General features: G+C 38.3%; 2 protein-coding genes across 4 annotated transcripts in view; both read left to right on the forward strand.

Moving 5' to 3' along the window:
• E2F3 (E2F transcription factor 3) overlaps positions 1-6,982 on the forward strand; it is a 45,187-nt gene extending 38,205 nt beyond the window's left edge. For 2 of the 3 annotated variants that reach the window (XM_064665675.1, XM_064665691.1), the window contains exons 5-7: positions 1,514-1,628; positions 3,831-3,969; positions 4,700-6,982. In XM_064665675.1, the coding sequence (XP_064521745.1) occupies positions 1,514-1,628; positions 3,831-3,969; positions 4,700-4,965 (520 nt within the window). In that variant the 3' untranslated portion in view covers positions 4,966-6,982. The remainder of the gene's footprint in view (positions 1-1,513; positions 1,629-3,830; positions 3,970-4,699) is intronic. The other variant, XM_064665683.1, reaches the window with a different exon arrangement.
• Positions 6,983-11,210: 4,228 nt separating this feature from the next.
• Positions 11,211-17,868, forward strand: part of CDKAL1 (CDK5 regulatory subunit associated protein 1 like 1) — a 411,527-nt gene continuing 404,869 nt past the window's right edge. The window contains exons 1-4 of the mRNA XM_064665704.1: positions 11,211-11,300; positions 12,444-12,481; positions 14,146-14,312; positions 17,258-17,370. Of these exons, the coding sequence (XP_064521774.1) occupies positions 14,146-14,312; positions 17,258-17,370 (280 nt within the window). The 5' untranslated portion in view covers positions 11,211-11,300; positions 12,444-12,481. The remainder of the gene's footprint in view (positions 11,301-12,443; positions 12,482-14,145; positions 14,313-17,257; positions 17,371-17,868) is intronic.

Consider the following 17,868-nt stretch of genomic DNA (forward strand, 5'->3'; position numbering starts at 1 on the left):
TTAGCATGAGGGAGCCCTTAGCTGGAGTGGTGAGGATTATTTGAAAACTATAAAATTCTTTCCTTTGTTCGTATAGTGACAGTCACTGCTGCTGTAATTTGTACTCTGCCTTTGCAAACCTTACTAAACAAACAGTAAAAGCCTTGATAAAAGCCATTTGGGTGAAAGATGACCTGTCATTTTGCCTCTTGACCTGTTTGGTCTGAGATAGATGGAAGATGTATTGGTAGTTTAAGCTTTGAGCAGTCTGTCTTGCTGTACTGCACAGTAACAGTACACATTTACACCCCCAAAAAAGTATAATAAGTGAGGCTTTTACGTTTATGGCATAAAAGTTGTGCTAGATACCTCACAGACAACAAAACTAAAGAGCTGGAAGCACTTGCCTGTGATCATGGCCATGTCATAGTTCTTTTCCCAGCCAAAGCACCTCTGTTACATGAATCAGTATGTGAGGCATCACTGTGCAGTAACCCACCAAAACATTCATGATGATTTTGACAAATACATGTTGAACAGCAACATATTCATATTCATTCCGTGCTTATACAGAAATTGACCTTCTGCACTGTCTAGAGATTTAAAGTAGTTGTTTAAACAGGTTTTTAAAGGAATTTTATATAATATAAATTAGTATATAAACATATGAATGCTGTGTAAATATTTATACATTTATATGTTTCTATATATGTGGTATGTGTTATATACTTACTTTTATGAATTCCCTCAAATTTAAAATGAAATCATGCTTTTTGTCAGCCTGGAGAAGAGAAGACCTCAGGGAGACCTTAAAGCACCTTCCAGTACCTGAAAGGGGCTTGCAGGAGGGCTGGAGAGGGACTTTTTACGAGGGCATATAGTGACAGGACAAGGGGGAATGGCTTTACCTGAAAGAGGGCTGGTTTAGATGAGATATTAGGAAGAAATTCTTTACTGAGAGTGTGGTGAGGCACTGGAACAGGTTGCCTGGAGAAGTAGTGGATGCCCTATCCCTGAAAGTGTTTCAAGGCCAGGTTAAGTGGGTCTCTGAGCAACTTGGTCTGGTGGCAGAGGGGTTGGAACTAAAGGATCTTTGAGGCCTCTTCCAACCCAAACCATTTTATGATATTGGGTATGCGCTTCTGTAGCACACATCTGTAATTCCTGTACATTTTTCCTGTGATTTTCAGTTCTCCGCACTTTGACAGCAAGTGCATAAGAATTTTTGCTTTATGCTGTCTGTGACTGATTTCAGATTGTTGAGCTTTAGCTTATGTAGTTTTAACTGTGTAAAGGAGGAGAGAGGCACTTAGCGTGGAGAATCCCTTTTGTTCCCTTAGTAGTGGCCCTAGCTGTTACATTGAAGGAAAGTTCTCACAGGGTGTCATGGCAATCACAAGGTAGAGAACAGAAAACCTTGGGCTAAGAGCAATGTAGCTATGAGAAAATGGAAAAATAATTCAAAGACTTCTGCCTCTTCTAATAATCTGAATGTACTGTAATCTGGGTTGGAAAGTTCCTTAACATTGATTACATTAGCTTATGTGACGTATCAAGATATTCGAAAAATTAGTGGCCTTAAAGACCAAACTGTTATAGTTGTGAAAGCTCCTCCAGAAACAAGACTTGAAGTGCCTGACCCAGTGGAGGTAAGAAGAACCTGGAACTGTCTGCCATGTTACATATAATTTTTCTATAGATGGAGCAAGTGTGTCTTGAGTCTTCCTGTGGTATCTGATGCCCAGACATACCATCCTATATTCATCTTACTTACAAAATTTAGAGATGTTTTCTTTTGCCATACTCTATATGAAGAAAAGCTCTTCCTTGACAAGTGAAATTTCCTTGGTTTGTAACCATGTAAAATTTTTGGAAATTCAGCTTTGTTGTTTTAGTTTAAAAGTTCATGGATAACTCAATGCCTTAAGCATATTGATGACTCATATTACTGATATCCTAATTTTTTGAAACATATGTTTTAATGTAGGATTTTCTTTTCTGAAGTATTACAGTTATTGTAGAAACTTGTGTTTTACTCCTAGGATGCATTCTTGCCCTTCCTTCTTCCATCATCATCATCTTTGCTTTATTTTAATTCTCACTTGATGAGATAGACCCAAATATGTTGGGCAAACATGAATAAATTTCACAAGCTGCTGGTTTAGAGATTCAAAAAATATACCTAATTTCTTCACTCAAGGAGCAACTAGAGATGGGGCTAACTCCCCAAACACCACTGTATCTTGTTCATACCTCTCTGCGTTGCTCCTTCATCCCTACCACTGGGCCAGTGAACTCAGCAATACCTATTGAGACTCAGCAGACTCCAGATTCCCTGTCACTTCTTTTCCTAAGATTATTCTGCACTTGCTTAGGCAAGTTTCCATCCTTTTTTTTATTTTCTCTTCCTTTGTCCTTAGTTTCCCCTTTGAACCTAGGTGCAGGTTTAGGAAGAATAAATCATTTTGCTGCAATGGGCAATCATTTTGCTGCAATGGGATATCTTTTATCAATATCCATAAATATATACTATTATCATTGTTAGCTTTCCTGTTTCTTTCCCCTGGGCATTATGCTTTGATTTTTAATTCAGTGAAATCAGGCAGGCAGAGAGAGATGCACACCATCATTAAAATTAGTTCTTAGACCTCCCTTATCCTCTATACCCGACTTATTCATTTAATTTTCAGCTTCAGGCAGTAAAGTCTTCTTTCTTTCTGTCATTTGCAGTTACATTTCAGTGTCCTTTTTTTGCGTACCTCAGTCACTCAAGAGTACCTTTTTTCAACTCCTGCTCTTCCCATCTCCTTTTTTCTAATTATCTATAACATTGCCCTAAGTACTCTTAACTGTTTTCTCTGCCCCAGGGAATCCCTGTTCAGTTGGTGTTCTCCATGTTTGTAAATGCTGTCTATTATGTTACATAACTGTCAGAACACAAATAATATGAGGAACATTTTGTCAAAGGGCACAATAAGATGTATTTGAAACAAGTCTGCGAAGAGGTATATAATGCCTGTGTTCGTGCTTTTTAGAAAACTATTAATGCAAAACACCAGGAGCAGGTTTATTTGCAACCAGAGTAATTTATGATTTTCCATCATAACACAAAGAGCAACTTTGCAGGTTTTCTATGCCTAGGTATGTCATGTTGGTTTATTGAATCAATGTGCAAAAGGTAAGAAAAACGTAGCTTTCTGCGACGAATTAGCAGATCCTGTTATTCAGAACCACCGTCAAAATCACTGCCTTCAGAGGGCAGAAGGACTTAAATAATTTTGGATGAAGAAAAGGCATCTGGTTTGGGGGTTCTTTTGTTGTTTGGAAATGTTTCCTGATAAATAGGTGAACTTGCATATAGATGTTTGAGTTCAGTATGAATAAGTGCTGAAGGTTTTTGGGGGAGTGGAAAAGATGTTTTGGCATCCTTTAAAAGCAGAAACATTTACACAACTACATCCAATATTATTGTTATGAATAATAATAAAACCTGTGACTTGCTTCCCACAGTTCCATTCCATCAAAATGCTCCAGGTTATTGTGGCTGTAAAAAAGTGTTAGGAGTTCAATCCTTTATAAGTCCCTCATTATGATACACCACACAAAATGGTGGGCTTTTGAGATTTGTGCACTACAGACAGTGGAAAAAGCTTTTATTTTGTCTTCTAGTCAACAAGATACATCAGCCTAATTTTTCACATTGTGAAAAAAAGGCTTGGGGTTCTTTTCAGGTTCTTTTGATTAGTAAAAAATGTATTCAAACACTGACACTCCAGTAAGAATTTACTCAGTATCATCAGTATTCTGTTCTGTTCATTGTTATAACACCTTACTGATGTTTGTTTTGTTAGCAGAGTGCATTGATACATTTATCTAGTACTCAAGGACCTATTGAAGTTTATCTGTGCCCAGAGGAAAATGATGCCCTCAGTCCAATGAAAACCTATAGTCAGGACCACAACGGAAATATTTCCAAAACCATTTCCAAAGGTAAAAATTATTTCTTCGTAATACTAAAGGCCTTCCTTCAAGCTCACATTCAAGATTTCATTTTGAACTTTAGATATGTGACTCTTATTTTTTGGCTTTATTTTTCTGAGAAGTGAAGAACTGAGGTACCGATGTTTCACTGTGCATTTCTGGTCTATGTAGCGGGAAATACGTTTTTCTCTCCATCAGTTGTTTAAAGTAAGCTTCCTATTTGCATATGTAACCAAAGTTATCATAGGTAACCAAAGTTTATGCAATAATGAAGAAAAAACCAATTTTGTTCCTTTTGCATTTTCAAATAGGACTGTAGCAGTAAAGATTAACCTCAAAACAAGAGGCAGAAATCTCTGTGTATATGTATATGCAGCTACACTGTATCATTAAAGACATCTGTTTCCTAGAAAGCTTTCACTTTTGACTATAAATGCCACTGAAAAATGGGCATCTCACTATTCTTGATTTACTCCCCCTGTAGTTGTTTAAATATTTTAAAATAATTTTTAATAGAAAAATCAGAGATGATAGCAAAATGATCATTTTTGAGAAGCCCTTTGTGACATATCAAAAACAAGCTAGAAATTTTATAGAGACCATTTTTTTTTTTCTTGAAATGAGGCTTTATGAAAGGTCCTTTATGCAGTGGTTATTTTGTTTGGTCTGATAGAAATTTTGATACTTCTGTTGAGATTAAAGTTGATATCTTTTATTTTTTTTCTCCCTCCTCTTACAGAAGTGGCTTCTGCTAACTCAGGACAAGGTGACTGCTCAGTAAATATGGCAACAATCTCTCCATTGGCTTCTCCAGCCAACCTTTTACAGCAGACCGAGGACCAAATTCCCTCAAACTTTGAAGGACCATTTGTGAATTTGCTGCCTCCTCTGCTTCAGGAAGATTATTTGCTGAGCCTTGGGGATGAAGAAGGCATCAGTGACCTCTTTGATGCTTATGATTTAGAGAAGCTTCCTTCATTGGTGGATGAATTTATATACAGCTGATTGTCTTAAATGCTGTCCTTATCTAAACCATGTTTTTAATGGAATCAAAAAACCTGCTGTCATTCAGAGTTGTCCTCCACTTACCATAAAATAGCATTATTAAATAAACTAGGCTCTTGAACAGTGCTGATATTTTAATTGAAAACTCCCTAAAATGCTATAGACAAGTGAAGGCTTTTACAGCAAAGCCTTCTCCTTGACCCTGAGCTCCAGTGCCTTGCGAGTCAGCAGGTGCAAGCAGGTGACCATAAATCTTTTGTCTTCACACTCCCCCAGTCTCTGCTTACTGTGACAAGTGGGCTTATGGAGAAGGGCTCAACGAACTGGTTTAGTCCTCAATAACAATTTTATAATAGTATTTCAGGTCGTGCCTTCTGCAGAGAATGCATGTCTTTTGAGTGTCACAACGTGGATTGTACATGCAGTGAACGTGTATATGAAGTAATGCGAAAGAGTGAAATGGGATTCTTCAGATACTTGTGGGAATGTTTAAATTGCTGTCATAATGCTCATTTTGAGCTGTGTATATGTCTCATTATGAGGTCAAATACTTATGTCCTTAAAAGCTTTTAATAAAAAAATACACTGTAAATGTAGTGTATATTGCAAATATTGAAAAGTATAAAGTTCTGCCACTTCTTGTAGTAATAAGAGATTTTTAAAAATGCTTGTGCGTGTGTGTGTGTGTGAAAGTAGTTTTTGTTGGTTGTTTTTTTTTAAACTAGAACGAAGATGCACAGTTCGATTTTACTGCCCCCAGTGTGCATTAGAACTGGTACATGAATTTTTGTGGTACTAAGTGGGGCTTCGTGTTAAGTGCCTACTAGAGATGCACTGTGGGTTTTTTCCTCTATGGAAAACACTTATGCCAAGCTTTGTTTGTTCAATATATATCATATTTATCTCAGTGGGTTAGCTTCCTCTGCTTACAGCTTTTTATAATTCTCTTCGCCAGCAAAATGGAACTAATTTTTTTCCAAAGTACATAACTGTAAGTACCACATCAACTGAATTGCATTTATTTTTTGAAGATCTTTGCTAGTATAGTATAGTACCAATATTTATTTTTTGAACGTCAGAGGAATTCTAAGAAGTCTTAAATAATTTTTTTTTTTCTTGAGTGTAAAATATTTTGCCATGTCCTGGGCTAAATTAATGTAATGTTGATTAGATGATGCCCATATAATCCTTTTTTTTTTTTGCATTACTGTTGTGCTTATCTGACATACTCAGAAAATTAGTACTATTTGTACTGTAGTAGAATATTATGTATGCAGGTTTTCTGGTACCGTTGAGTTGCTGCTATGAAAGCTCACACATGAAAAGGCAAGAAGTCACAGTACTAATAAGAAAACTGTATGACTGTGTGAGTTTTGGAATATAACATGTATAAAGGGCAACACATAAAGAACTGTTAAACAGTGTTAAGTGTGTGTTTATATGTACAAATGTTTGCATAGATCATTCAGCAGTTGTATTTAATTTGATATATGTTCTCAACTCACACTTTAGTTATCTAGCAGTTTTGTACAATAGAATTAATTTGTAAACACTGCCAGAATATTTTCTAGCTGGTTTGTAATTTTTTAAGAGTTTTTTTAGATGTGGATCTGTAAATAAAATTGTAGTATTTAAAGTTTTTTGTCTTGTGGAAGAGGAAAATAAAAGTTGTGTGAGCACGAAGATTTTGTGAGACAAAGGGGCACTTTTGCGAGGGAAGAGAAAATGAAGACTAATGCAGACCATCTTTTTTTTTTGTACAAATGAAATACTAATCTAATTTAGCTTTGCATTGTATGCTAGTTTAAAAAAAAAACAAAACCACAAACCTGTAAAATACTGTAAAAAAACAAAAAGAAAAAAACCAACAAAAATAGCTTTTATGGTGAGTTTTGTAAATAGATTTATTAAAGGGTGACCTGTTCTCTAGCTGTGATCTTACCACTTCAAATGGATGTAATTTGAATAAATTTTGTATGGTAATGAATCAATAAAAAGGAGTTTTTTAAAGAGTTTAGATTTGTGTACACCTATTTAAATTCTTCTTACTCTTGGTACCTATCATGCTGTTTCTTGAAACCTGTTCCTATTTTCGTTATTACAGCTCACACTCATTTGACACCAGATAGTCTCAATCCCATTTTTTATTATGCCAACGATAAGTTTATCGTGTTTTTTTTAAGCCAGAGTGAAACAAGAATAAAAGACACATGTACAGAGACACAGTAGGAAATCCAGAGGTTGGGATAACACAAGTTTATTTTTATTTATCCCCTCTCCTCCCATATGAGTCAGAAACAGACTTCTTGCAAACTTCATAGAAATTGTGTTATTTTAGGATTAAATCACATCGATGCAGTTCTGCTTGACCTTCCTACTGATAATTCTCCAAAAGTTTCCTGATAATAGCTCTGAAAAGAATTTCTGTTTTCTTGAGTCACCACCAACAATCTCTTGCACCAGACATACATTTACAAACTTGTACATCCTTTCTGGTCTTGGTGCTGCACCTTTCTAGATACATGGCCATCCATAAAATCAAAGTAAATGGTTGATTGCTTAAATGTTGCACTTCTGAGCAAGCCTTATGTGTCTTGTCAACTTCTGCACACTAGGAGAAGCTACTATTTTCTCACTATGCACCTGTACATATTCTAACTTCTGCATGTAGGAGAAAGTACTGAAAGGAAGATTGCAAAGATCCTGTGTATATTCCTAATAAATAATAAAGGAGGGCTAGAGGACTGTGTTCTCTGATCTCCCTTTGAAGCAGAAATTACAATCTCTATCTGTCCTATCTGCCATAGCTCCCCGGCCTGTTCTCAGTTTCTCTGTTCTACAGCTGCCAGAAGCACTTTCTTATTTGCCCCTAGAATCTGCTACTAATTGCCAGTTTTTGTGTCATTTTCTCTCTCTTTTGCTTTTTATATCTGCTTTGCAAAGTTAGGATGTGCTGAGGTACAGGCTAAAAAACCAGCCAATTAAATTAAAATTCTGCTCCTCTGACCTGAATTGAGGTGTACCTTAACATTATTCAGTGTACAAGTATTTGTTTCAGGGAGGTTTTATTGGGGCCTCTGTGCTGAATTCCTTAGCTGCCAGCAGACGGAAAAGGTTTCGGAGAAATCTGTCAAAACTGGTCTGAATGACAGGCAACTGTTTACTCCTTTACACACAGGAAAAGAGTTAAAAAAAAAAAAGGGGGGAAAAAAAAGGGGGGGTTCATGCTCTTGAACCTACAGTAAGAATTCATCCACCTACAAGTGACAAGACACCATCACTTTCTCTTCTTTCTGACTTACACCTGAAAGAGTAAATTACATCATGATCTTGAAGCATATATGAACAATTTTGTTGTAGAAAGAAAGTAGACATGTAAGGTACCTTTTGTAGCGTGAGATATTGCTACATGTTCAGAAGCATCAAATTTAGCAGTATATGTCTTTTTCTTTTCCCCTGTATGTAACTCAGTTAATGCACAATGCCATTAGTGTTCCTGGATCCCACAATTTTCAAGATTAAGTGAACCAAGAGCCTGCATAGCAAAGTCAATGGAGTGATACTAACAAAAGCATAAACAAGTAGAATCCATCTCCCCGTTCTGCTTTTCTTGCTGAAGCAAAATCTGTCTGGATATTATGCTATAGCTGAGCAATGATCGGCAGAATGCTTTGCCTTTATTAAGTCTGGGAGTTTCTTAACCCACTATCTTCTTTTGAAAACTTGACAGGAAGAAAGTTTCACATATAACAGGCTGGATTGTTACCAATTCTGAGTGGTGCTGAATGTTGCTCACAAACAGTGAGCCAGATTCTCCTAAATTCCAAGAATAGAAGAAAAAAAAATCTGATTTCTTGTATCTATTTTAGGACTCTCCATTTTTTCCTCAATACCTTCCCACTTATTTCTACCCAGAACTACATGTTAGTTATCAGAGAATAAGGCTGCCATATAAAAATTGAGCCCTCACCTCCCTGGCTGTTTCCCTTCCCTTAAGATTGTAGTTGAGCTGCTCTAAAACAGCTAACGATGTATCTCCTACTAACCATGAGCTAAATTTTAGATTCGGATTTTATTTTCCTAGTAGTTTTTATATTTTCCAACTACCTACTCTTGCAAAACCTGTAATGACTTAAGATGGTACCCCAGCCCAAGGCTGGTGTCTTCGATTCTACCACCCCTGAAGAGCAGGAAGTAAGGTATGCAGGCAGCTTGGAAAGGATGTATTCTGAAGCTGCTCCTTGGACATTCAGAGCACTGGAGCATGGAGGCCACTACTGGGAGTTGTACTGCCAGCCACTGTCACTTAAAAAGCAGTTTTCCCAGGTAGGTATAGATAAACTTTCTTCCTGCGATCGGGAGGTAGTAGGAAATCATCTGCTTTCTTTTCTACCTGCTGTGCTACCTGCAGCCTGCATGCAGCTTTATTTGTTACTATGAATATGCTACAAAATAATTTAGATTTGTGAGCTTCAAAAGCACTGGAAGGGTGCCTTCCACGTTGTGGTTACATGCTAGGACTGAACAGAACTGTGCTGGCAACAAGGACTGCTTGATATTATGAATTCTTGGCAGCGGGACAAAGTAAAGCCTCTGCTGGATCACGCTGAAACTGATCAGCGTGGCCTAATTATGTCACTAGGTATGGCACTCATGGGTTATTCCTGCTTGGGAGCTGCTCTTGGAGATCACTGCCTAACCCTAATGAGCAGTGTTTGTCAGTCTTGGCCATTTGGAGATTTTTGGTTATGTCTCGCAGGCCATCTGTGCTTTGCTCTTTTAGTCAACCATAAACCAGCACTGGTGTCTGCCCTGTTTCATTTAATCAGAGGGGTAACACTTGGCTAGTCAGGACAACTGTGAGGTAGTGCAGTGCCATGCTCCCAGAATAGAAAAGTTGAATTCAAGGACTGCATGTGAAACACTTAGAAAACTGAATATGGGAAGCTGAAAAGAAAAAACGAGAATTGCTAACCTCAGTAGGACACTGATTGGTTATATAGATATCATTACTTACTGACATAGTAAGGACTTCTTACACCATACTGTGTAGGACTATGTCTGAAATAGATCAACCTGACCACTGACTTTGAAATGTTTTCCTCCATTCTCTTCTGGGCTAAAAGTGCCACAAAAAGAACAAATTACACATCACACTGTGTCTCACTGAGAGTATCTCTGAAAAGTACTTGTGTGCTTAGACAAAGACCAGTCTCAAAGGCAAATATATCTTAAGCTGTAAGAATGACTCTACCATGAAGCCAGAGTGATATTAATAGTGCTCGGTCCTGCCTAGAAAGATTTGTTCTTAAAGGCCAATTTAAACAAAGTGCTTATTTCTTTCTGTCCCAGTTCCCCTCTTCAAAATGCTCCTGTTACTTTGTTCTCATTGTTACTTTTTTTTTTTTTTTTTTGCCTGTGAACACTGTCAGATAAGCATGGCATAAAATAAGCACCGTTTTTTAAGTAGAAGGAGGGGGAAGGGATATTCATAAGCAGAAGTTGCCAAGTTTTATCAGCGAGGAGACCAATAGACCTGTTATACTCAGGGCTTTCATTCACTTTCCCTCCAGTCCGAGGGATACTATAATCTGGAGAATAAAATGATTCCAAAGGCTCCTTCTAAAGAGAGCAACTTAATGTTCAAAATGCAATTGCAAGAAATGGTGACTTTTACACCCCAAAGCTGACTATCTGAAAATAAAATAAGTGTGTTAAAGATACAATGTAAACAATCTTTTTAGGCTAGCTGTGTATATTAATAATGAGGAAATAATATTATGCCCACACGCTACAGCACTTTGATCAGCAAGGACACTATACACTTAATAATATCTGCTTCCTAAATATCAATAAGAAAAGTTGTTACTAGCCTGAAATTAGAGGAAAACAAAGCCAGAAATTTTAGCCATCTCATATTAAATATTTTTATATGTAATATCAATATATTTCAGACTATTCAGAAGAGTAGCTACTAGCATTGCATTTTGAGGAAATTAACGATTAAAATTAAAATAAAATAAATAAAAAAAAAAAAGCCTTGCGGCCAGAAGAGGAATGAATAGCTCATCACTCATCTGGATCAGATACATCAGAATCCCAACTGGTTTAACTGGAAACGCGATGCTAATTTCCCAGTTAAAACAGAGGTGGGCGCCTCCAGGGATTCGGGAGGCGCTCCGCTTGTCCCGCTGAGGGACGGCGCTGCCTTGTGGCGAAGCGGCGGCGCCTCGCTCGCCGCGCTGTTGTGGCCGCCGCCGGCCGCCGTCGTGGCGCCGCTGCGCGCGCGGGGCAGCGGGGGCGGGGCGCGATGGCGGAGACCGGGAGAGGAGCGGGTGAGTGGCGGGGCCGGAGCCGGACGGGGCCCTCTCTTCCTTCTCCCTCTCCCTTTCCTTTCCTAGGCGCCCGCCCCTCGCCCCTGGGTTGCCCCTTGCCCAGCCTTTCCCTGGGAGCTTGGGGTGGGCCCGTGTGGGTGGCTGTATTTGTACGTATATATATACGCACACACATATACACACATATACATGTACACGTACATACATATAATAGCTGGTCTCGCTGTGTATTAACGCTACTGCTTTCTTCTGCCCCGGGATTTCATCCCCGGGCTTTACCGGAGACACCTGTGGGTAAATAGAGGGAAAAGAGCAGTCGTCTTCTACATGCATGAAACTGTTCTCTGTGGAAAGCCCTCCCGTGGTATGTGCAAGGAGGTTGAGCAGGGGTGACTGAAATAAGCTGGTGCAAGGGGAGTTCCGTTTGTGTCAAGGCGTTAAAACCGTTCTTATTATGGCTTGGTTTTTGTTTTTGTTTGTTTTGGTTTTTTTGTGTGGTTTTTTATTTATTTACTAGCGTTCATATTGTTAAAGGGAAATGAAAAGTTCTGTAGGTGCAGCTTGGTACTATGAGAAGAATACACTAACTTCTAGTTTTGTTTTTGCGTCTGATTTCAGTCAATCTGTCAGAATAGCTGCCGGAATCTGTAGTTATTTATTTGCTTCTTTCATGTGTATTTCACTAGTGCAGACATCGAGTTATCTGTTTTAAAATAACTTCACAGTGTTTGTAATTGAAAAAAAAAAAAAAGTTGTGGGTGGCTTTACCTAAAATTTACTGTTAATCTCTTTCCCTTCTTTCATTCAAAATTTCAAACTCCTGATTGAAGATGGAAATCTGGAGGAGGTCTGAGATAATGTAAATATGTCTGACTTTGACAAAAATGGCTGTATAAAAGAAGGACAAAAAGAACAGTGCCTCTGCTCAGGGGATAGGGAAAGCATGGCTCCTTGTTCCACCTTGTCAGCCAGTCAGTGCATGTACCCAGTTAGATGAGGTCACACTGAGCAAGAAACATATTTCTGCAAAGGGAGGATGAATGCTTCTTGGACAATGATGTGAACTCATGGTTTTCTGTCTTCTAGTTTTGCTCCTTCATGCCATGTCTTTTTTCCTTTTTTTTTTTGTTTCCCCCCCCCCAGGATTCCTATCCAAGAGGATTTAGACCTCGCTTAAAAAGGTAGGAATTTTAATTCGGCTGTATTCTTTCTTTCATGGGCCACTGGAATAAGCTAAGCTTATTTGCTTTGCTAGCTGCTCCATTATATTGGGTATTTTTCTGGAAGAGAGAAAAGAACAACAAATCAAAACTTTTTTTTCCCTCCCATGTACTCAGTTGATAACATTACCTATTTGTACATCCTGTCACTGGTATGAAGTAGTGTAACAGATGTCACCTCCCCCTCATAGCCTTTATTGCTGGACTTTTCACGGCAGTTTATTTTTGTTCATCCTTTGCTGCATTATTTTATAGATCCTGGGATTTTAATCAAGATGAATGCTTAAATAGCTGTGGCACGTGCATCCTCTTTGTGACATCATTCTACTCCTTTTTAAGTTAAACACAGATGTTTTGGTTCAGGTTACATGAAGTTTTATTTTGAAGTATATTTTGAAAGATTGAATGAAGGACACATGCTGGGAAATGCACAGGTGTTTAACTTCTTATGTTCTGCAATAATTCATTTGCAACATCTGGAAGTATCTTTATGCCAGTAGTGAATCTTCTGTTCCTGAAATCTGGTTTTAAAGAAATTAAAGCCTTGGTTGTTTTGTTCTTCTCTGTGAGACAGGAAAGTGTTGTATTTTCCCTGTAAACTCTGTGAAATGCCCTTGCATGATTTCCTTTGTAAAATGTTGAGATACATAAAACCCCAGGTTTCCAATGGTACATCAGACTATATTCTAATTAAGAGTTAGTTACACACAGCCCAGTGTGAGATGTGTATTTAATGCAATAACTTTTTATAGGCTCTTTTAGCAAATAACTTTTTTTTTTCAGTTCCTGAAAACTAATCTGGATCTTGACATCTGCTGGGAGGATATATATGCATATTTATTTACTTCCTTGTGGAAAATATAATTAGATTCTAGTGATCTTTTAGTATATTATACTAGCCATATTATAAACTGTTTATTTTATATTAGTTAGGTTTAACGTCTTGTACCTGAAGATAGAAATATTTTGCTGTCCTAACAAATGAGGTAGTTCAGATGAAAGGCCTGTGGGATCAGGAATTGTAGAAACAGTTTGGTTTGTTTTCAAAAAGACTGTGAAGACATATTGTCTTGAAGAAATACCATGCACCTGTTTTCAGCATAGAAATAAAAGGGCCACAACAGCCTCTGAAGCAGGAGCTTAAATTCTGGATCTTTCATTCTTCTGTGATGTGAGCGGAAGCACATCCGTCACATAACATGAAGTCATTATTTTATTATGATGCAGACATGATTAAAAGTACTTGTGTCTTGGATATGTTGTGTCAGAGGAGCTGAAGGGTTTTTGAACTAGAAGATGACAAGGTACAGATTATTTTAAAAAGGCTGTGAAAGTCTATATGGCTTGTGGCTTTGTCTTTGCCTGTGCTTGATGCCCCTAAAAGTCTGTATGGCATTTGTGACTCTCCCTGCCTGTGTTTGAGGTATCAGGGGAAGAGGGCATCAGAAAGTACCTCTCCATAGATATCAGTTTTTATGTGCTCAGTCCCTCATGTGTATGATATATTGCATGTATATGAGAAATATATCTGTCTTTTATTTGTGAGAACATATACAGTAGATCCTGGGCCTTGGATTTGTATTCAAATGCTTGCTAATGCCTGCCTTCTCTAACACTTCTTGAAGATGCCTGCTGCCTGTGATTCAGTGCTTGAGGATATTGAAGACATTGTGTCAGCAGAAGATGTGAAACCACACGACCGACAGTTTGTGAGAAGGAATGTTTTTCCAAAAGTGCGAAAACGCAATTCACAAAAAAAGGTTCAGACAGAAGATGATCCCCCAAGTGACAGGTAAAGTCTTACATCGACCCGATCTTGTTACTTTTCTTGCAGCTTGTACACACTGTCAGCTTCTAAAAATAAGGTGGAAGTTCTCATTATCTCATAAATCTGAACACAGGATAAAAATGAGTAAAATAGTCTTCATAAAACGTAGGGAGAATAAGTAATAAGTCCTAAGCAAATTTATTTTCCTGGGTAAATTTTCTGTAGAAATCAGTAATCACTGAGATGTTGACGAATGGAATAATCAGACTGGAAAAATGGTTTCTGTTACACTTTTATATGTAAAAAAATTTCTGAAAAACTGTCTGCTTCATCTTAATTACATAAATAGAATCTGAGCTCTTCAAATAGCAATCCTGGAGTAGCCTTTTGGCATCTCTTATGAGAAATAAGAACAAAATCCTGGGAGCTGCAATAGGGTTGAGGTTGGAAGGTCATCTTGTCCAAACCCCCTGCCCAAGCAGGGCCACCAAGAGCCGGTTGGTCAGGACTGCTTTTTGGACTAGATAGTTTCTGAATATCTCCAGGGATGGAGATTCTGCAACCTCCCTGCTTAACTTGTGCCAGTTGCTGGTCATTTTTAAAGTGAGAAAGGTGTTTCCAGATGTTCAGAGGGAACTGCCTGTGTTTCAGTTTGTGCCTGTTGCCTCTGGTCCTGTCATTGTGCACCACTGAAAAGAATCTGGCTCTGTCTTCTTTGCACTCTTCCTTTGGGTATTTATATACTTTGATGAGATCTCTCTGGGCCTTCTCCAGGCAGAATAGTCCCAGCACTCTCAGCCTTGCCTCATATGAGACATGTTCCAGTTCCTTAATGGTCTTTATGGCCCTTTGTTGGACTATCTCCCGTACATCCATATTTCTCTTGTGGATGCATCTCGTCAGTGCCCAGGGACTTATGCATGCCCAGTTTGCTGAAGTATTCCTGACCCGGTCCTCTTTAACAAAGGTTACATATTCCTTGCTTGTCTTTCATCCTGTTTTCTGGAACCTGGAATTTCCAGAGGCTGTACTTTTTGTGTGTACATCCTGCAAGTGAAACGGTGAAACTTCAAACTTTTGAGCTTGCTGTTTTATTTCAGTGGAAATAGTATGCAATAACTATGGAATGTATCTTTGCATTTTTCCTACTTGTGATTCCCATAAGAATAGAATCAGCTTTCTGCTGCAGTGGAATTGATTAGAGTATAGGTCAGCTCATTTATTGATTCTAATTTCTACTGCATTTCTGAGATCTGGATTTTTTTTTCCTCTTTCTTCCTCCATTAGTTTCAAGTTGGTGGATAAAATTTCCCTCTATGATAAAGATGAAAATAAAATAGGTACGGGAATTTAATTTCCTGTGGGGAAATTAAATTTTGTTTTTTCATTAGTGTTCAAAAGGGATTTTGTAAGCATAACAATGCATCTTTATCTGAATGCCCCTAAAAGTGCATTGGCTCCAGTCTGCCAGGAGTGTATGTACAGCTGAACTGGTGCTCTGTAGATACTTCACACTAGCACGTCATGCACCAAAGTATTTAGGTACTATGAATCTAACAAGCTGTGTTTTAGTGTTTTTGACCCAAGAAAGCACATTGAGCATGTGTTGTTTAGACAGTAGGAAATCTAGATACACTGTGTTTACACTTAATGATCATTAATGTTCCATCAACAAATTTCTATTTCTAGCTAAGGGAAGCATCTTTTAAAAAAAGAAGCGTGGAGGGGAAGGAAAAAAAAAGATGTACGCAGGGTGAAGCATTGTGTACCAGGATGTGTGGTGTTCTTGTACTGGCATCTTTAGCTCATTGGCAGTTATCCCAGGAATTTCAATGAGAGCTTCTTGCAGAACTTTTTGTTGATTCTTTAGGCACTGTGTGTGCTATCTCCAGGCTGCATGTCTGTCATGCTCCTTCTGTAGCCCAGAAAGATTGGGATATGTGCTTTCAGATATTCGTGTGGCTGGTGGCCACTAAGTTAAGAATTTATAAAGCTGGCTTGTATGGAGGGAGCTACAACCAGTGGGTGCCATAATATAAAAGGTTGCAGTTTAACTCTTCACAGTTTGTTTGCTGGTGGTCTAATTTCAGTGCAATTACTTGAAGGTTACTTGTTACAAGATAGGATAATTTTCAGAAAGTTGAGGGGTGTTGGAGTTTTGTTGTTTTTTTTCTTGTTTTTTTTTGTTTACTATTTGCTTATTTGTGTGTTTTTGTTGGGGTTTTTGTTTTTGCTTTAACATAACTACAGTGTACCGAATCCCTTCTTGTCCTACAGCTCTTATACCTTCTCCATTCTAAAACTCTTTTCAAACTGTTTTCCAACTGTTTGTGGATTGACTCCACCACAAGGGAGAGGATTGGAAGAGTGAAAGTGAGAAAACTTGCGGGTTGAGATGAAGGCAGTTAAAGTGAAGGAAAGAGTAGGGAAAAACCTCAAGTGATGCAAAAGCGATTATTTGCCACCTCCCACAAGCAGACTGGTGCCCAGCCAGTGTCAGAACAATGGCTATTTTTGAAAGATCAAACCCACAATTTTTATTGCTGAGCATGATGTCATCTGAAATGAATTATCCTTTTGGTCAGCTGTTCTGTTCATGTTCCTCCCGACCTGTTGTCCGTCTCCAACCCACTTGTGGTGAGATGGAGCACAGTGGGAAACAAGCAAGGATAGTTCAACAACAGCTAAAACATAGGGGTGTTATCAACACTGCTTTGGTCACAGATACCAAACATAGCACTATACAGGTTGCTCTGAAGAAAGCTGACTCTATCCCAGCAAGACCTAATACCTGTTACACTAAAATCACATAATAATAGTGGTTTTCCTCAGCTGTTTTGGAGTTGTTACTGTTTGTGTTGCGTATTTTATATTTGAAGAATTACAGTTCATTGAGTCTGTTCAGTGGGCTTAAAGGGGAAGCTTGTTCATCTTTTAACTTGCCTTTTTCATTCATTTTTCCTAAACAGCATTATTCCTGGTGTTCAGAAAATCTGGATTCGTACATGGGGATGTTCTCACAATAACTCAGATGGTGAATATATGGCTGGACAGCTGGCTGCATATGGATACAAAATTACAGGTAATGATATGACTTGAGTAACTCAGTTTTTCTGGGGTGAATGTTCAGAGCTGTCAAACTGACATCAGGTGTTCTTAGTCTTAATAACAGTTTTGAAAAATCCCCTTCCGATCCCTTTCTGATTTGAAGGTGCAGAGGTAAAGTGTTTTCCTGGCATTAAACAGAACGATTACAAGATGAGTGCTTTCAGAATGGTTAGATTATCTTGACAGGGCAGACATCTAGTTGGTGTCATGCAGTGCCTTTTTTTGGGCATTTTGCTTGCTAACTGAATTGAAAAGTTTTCGTAAGAGTGGAAGGGAAAGATATTAATTCTTGCTTTTCTGACTGCAAGCGGTGGAACTCAAGGGGGAGAGAGAGAAAGGTGGTGTGTTGTCACTTGATGAAGTGTGTGTTTGGTGCTGGAGCAGAGATGAACTACTCCAGATGAATGATCTTTTGTTTCAGGAGAGATGATCACTAGGATGGAGGTGGGATGATGCAGGTTCCAAAGAGCTG

This window comes from Pseudopipra pipra, chromosome 1 (assembly GCF_036250125.1).
Source record: "Pseudopipra pipra isolate bDixPip1 chromosome 1, bDixPip1.hap1, whole genome shotgun sequence".
Classification (NCBI taxonomy): domain Eukaryota; kingdom Metazoa; phylum Chordata; class Aves; order Passeriformes; family Pipridae; genus Pseudopipra; species Pseudopipra pipra.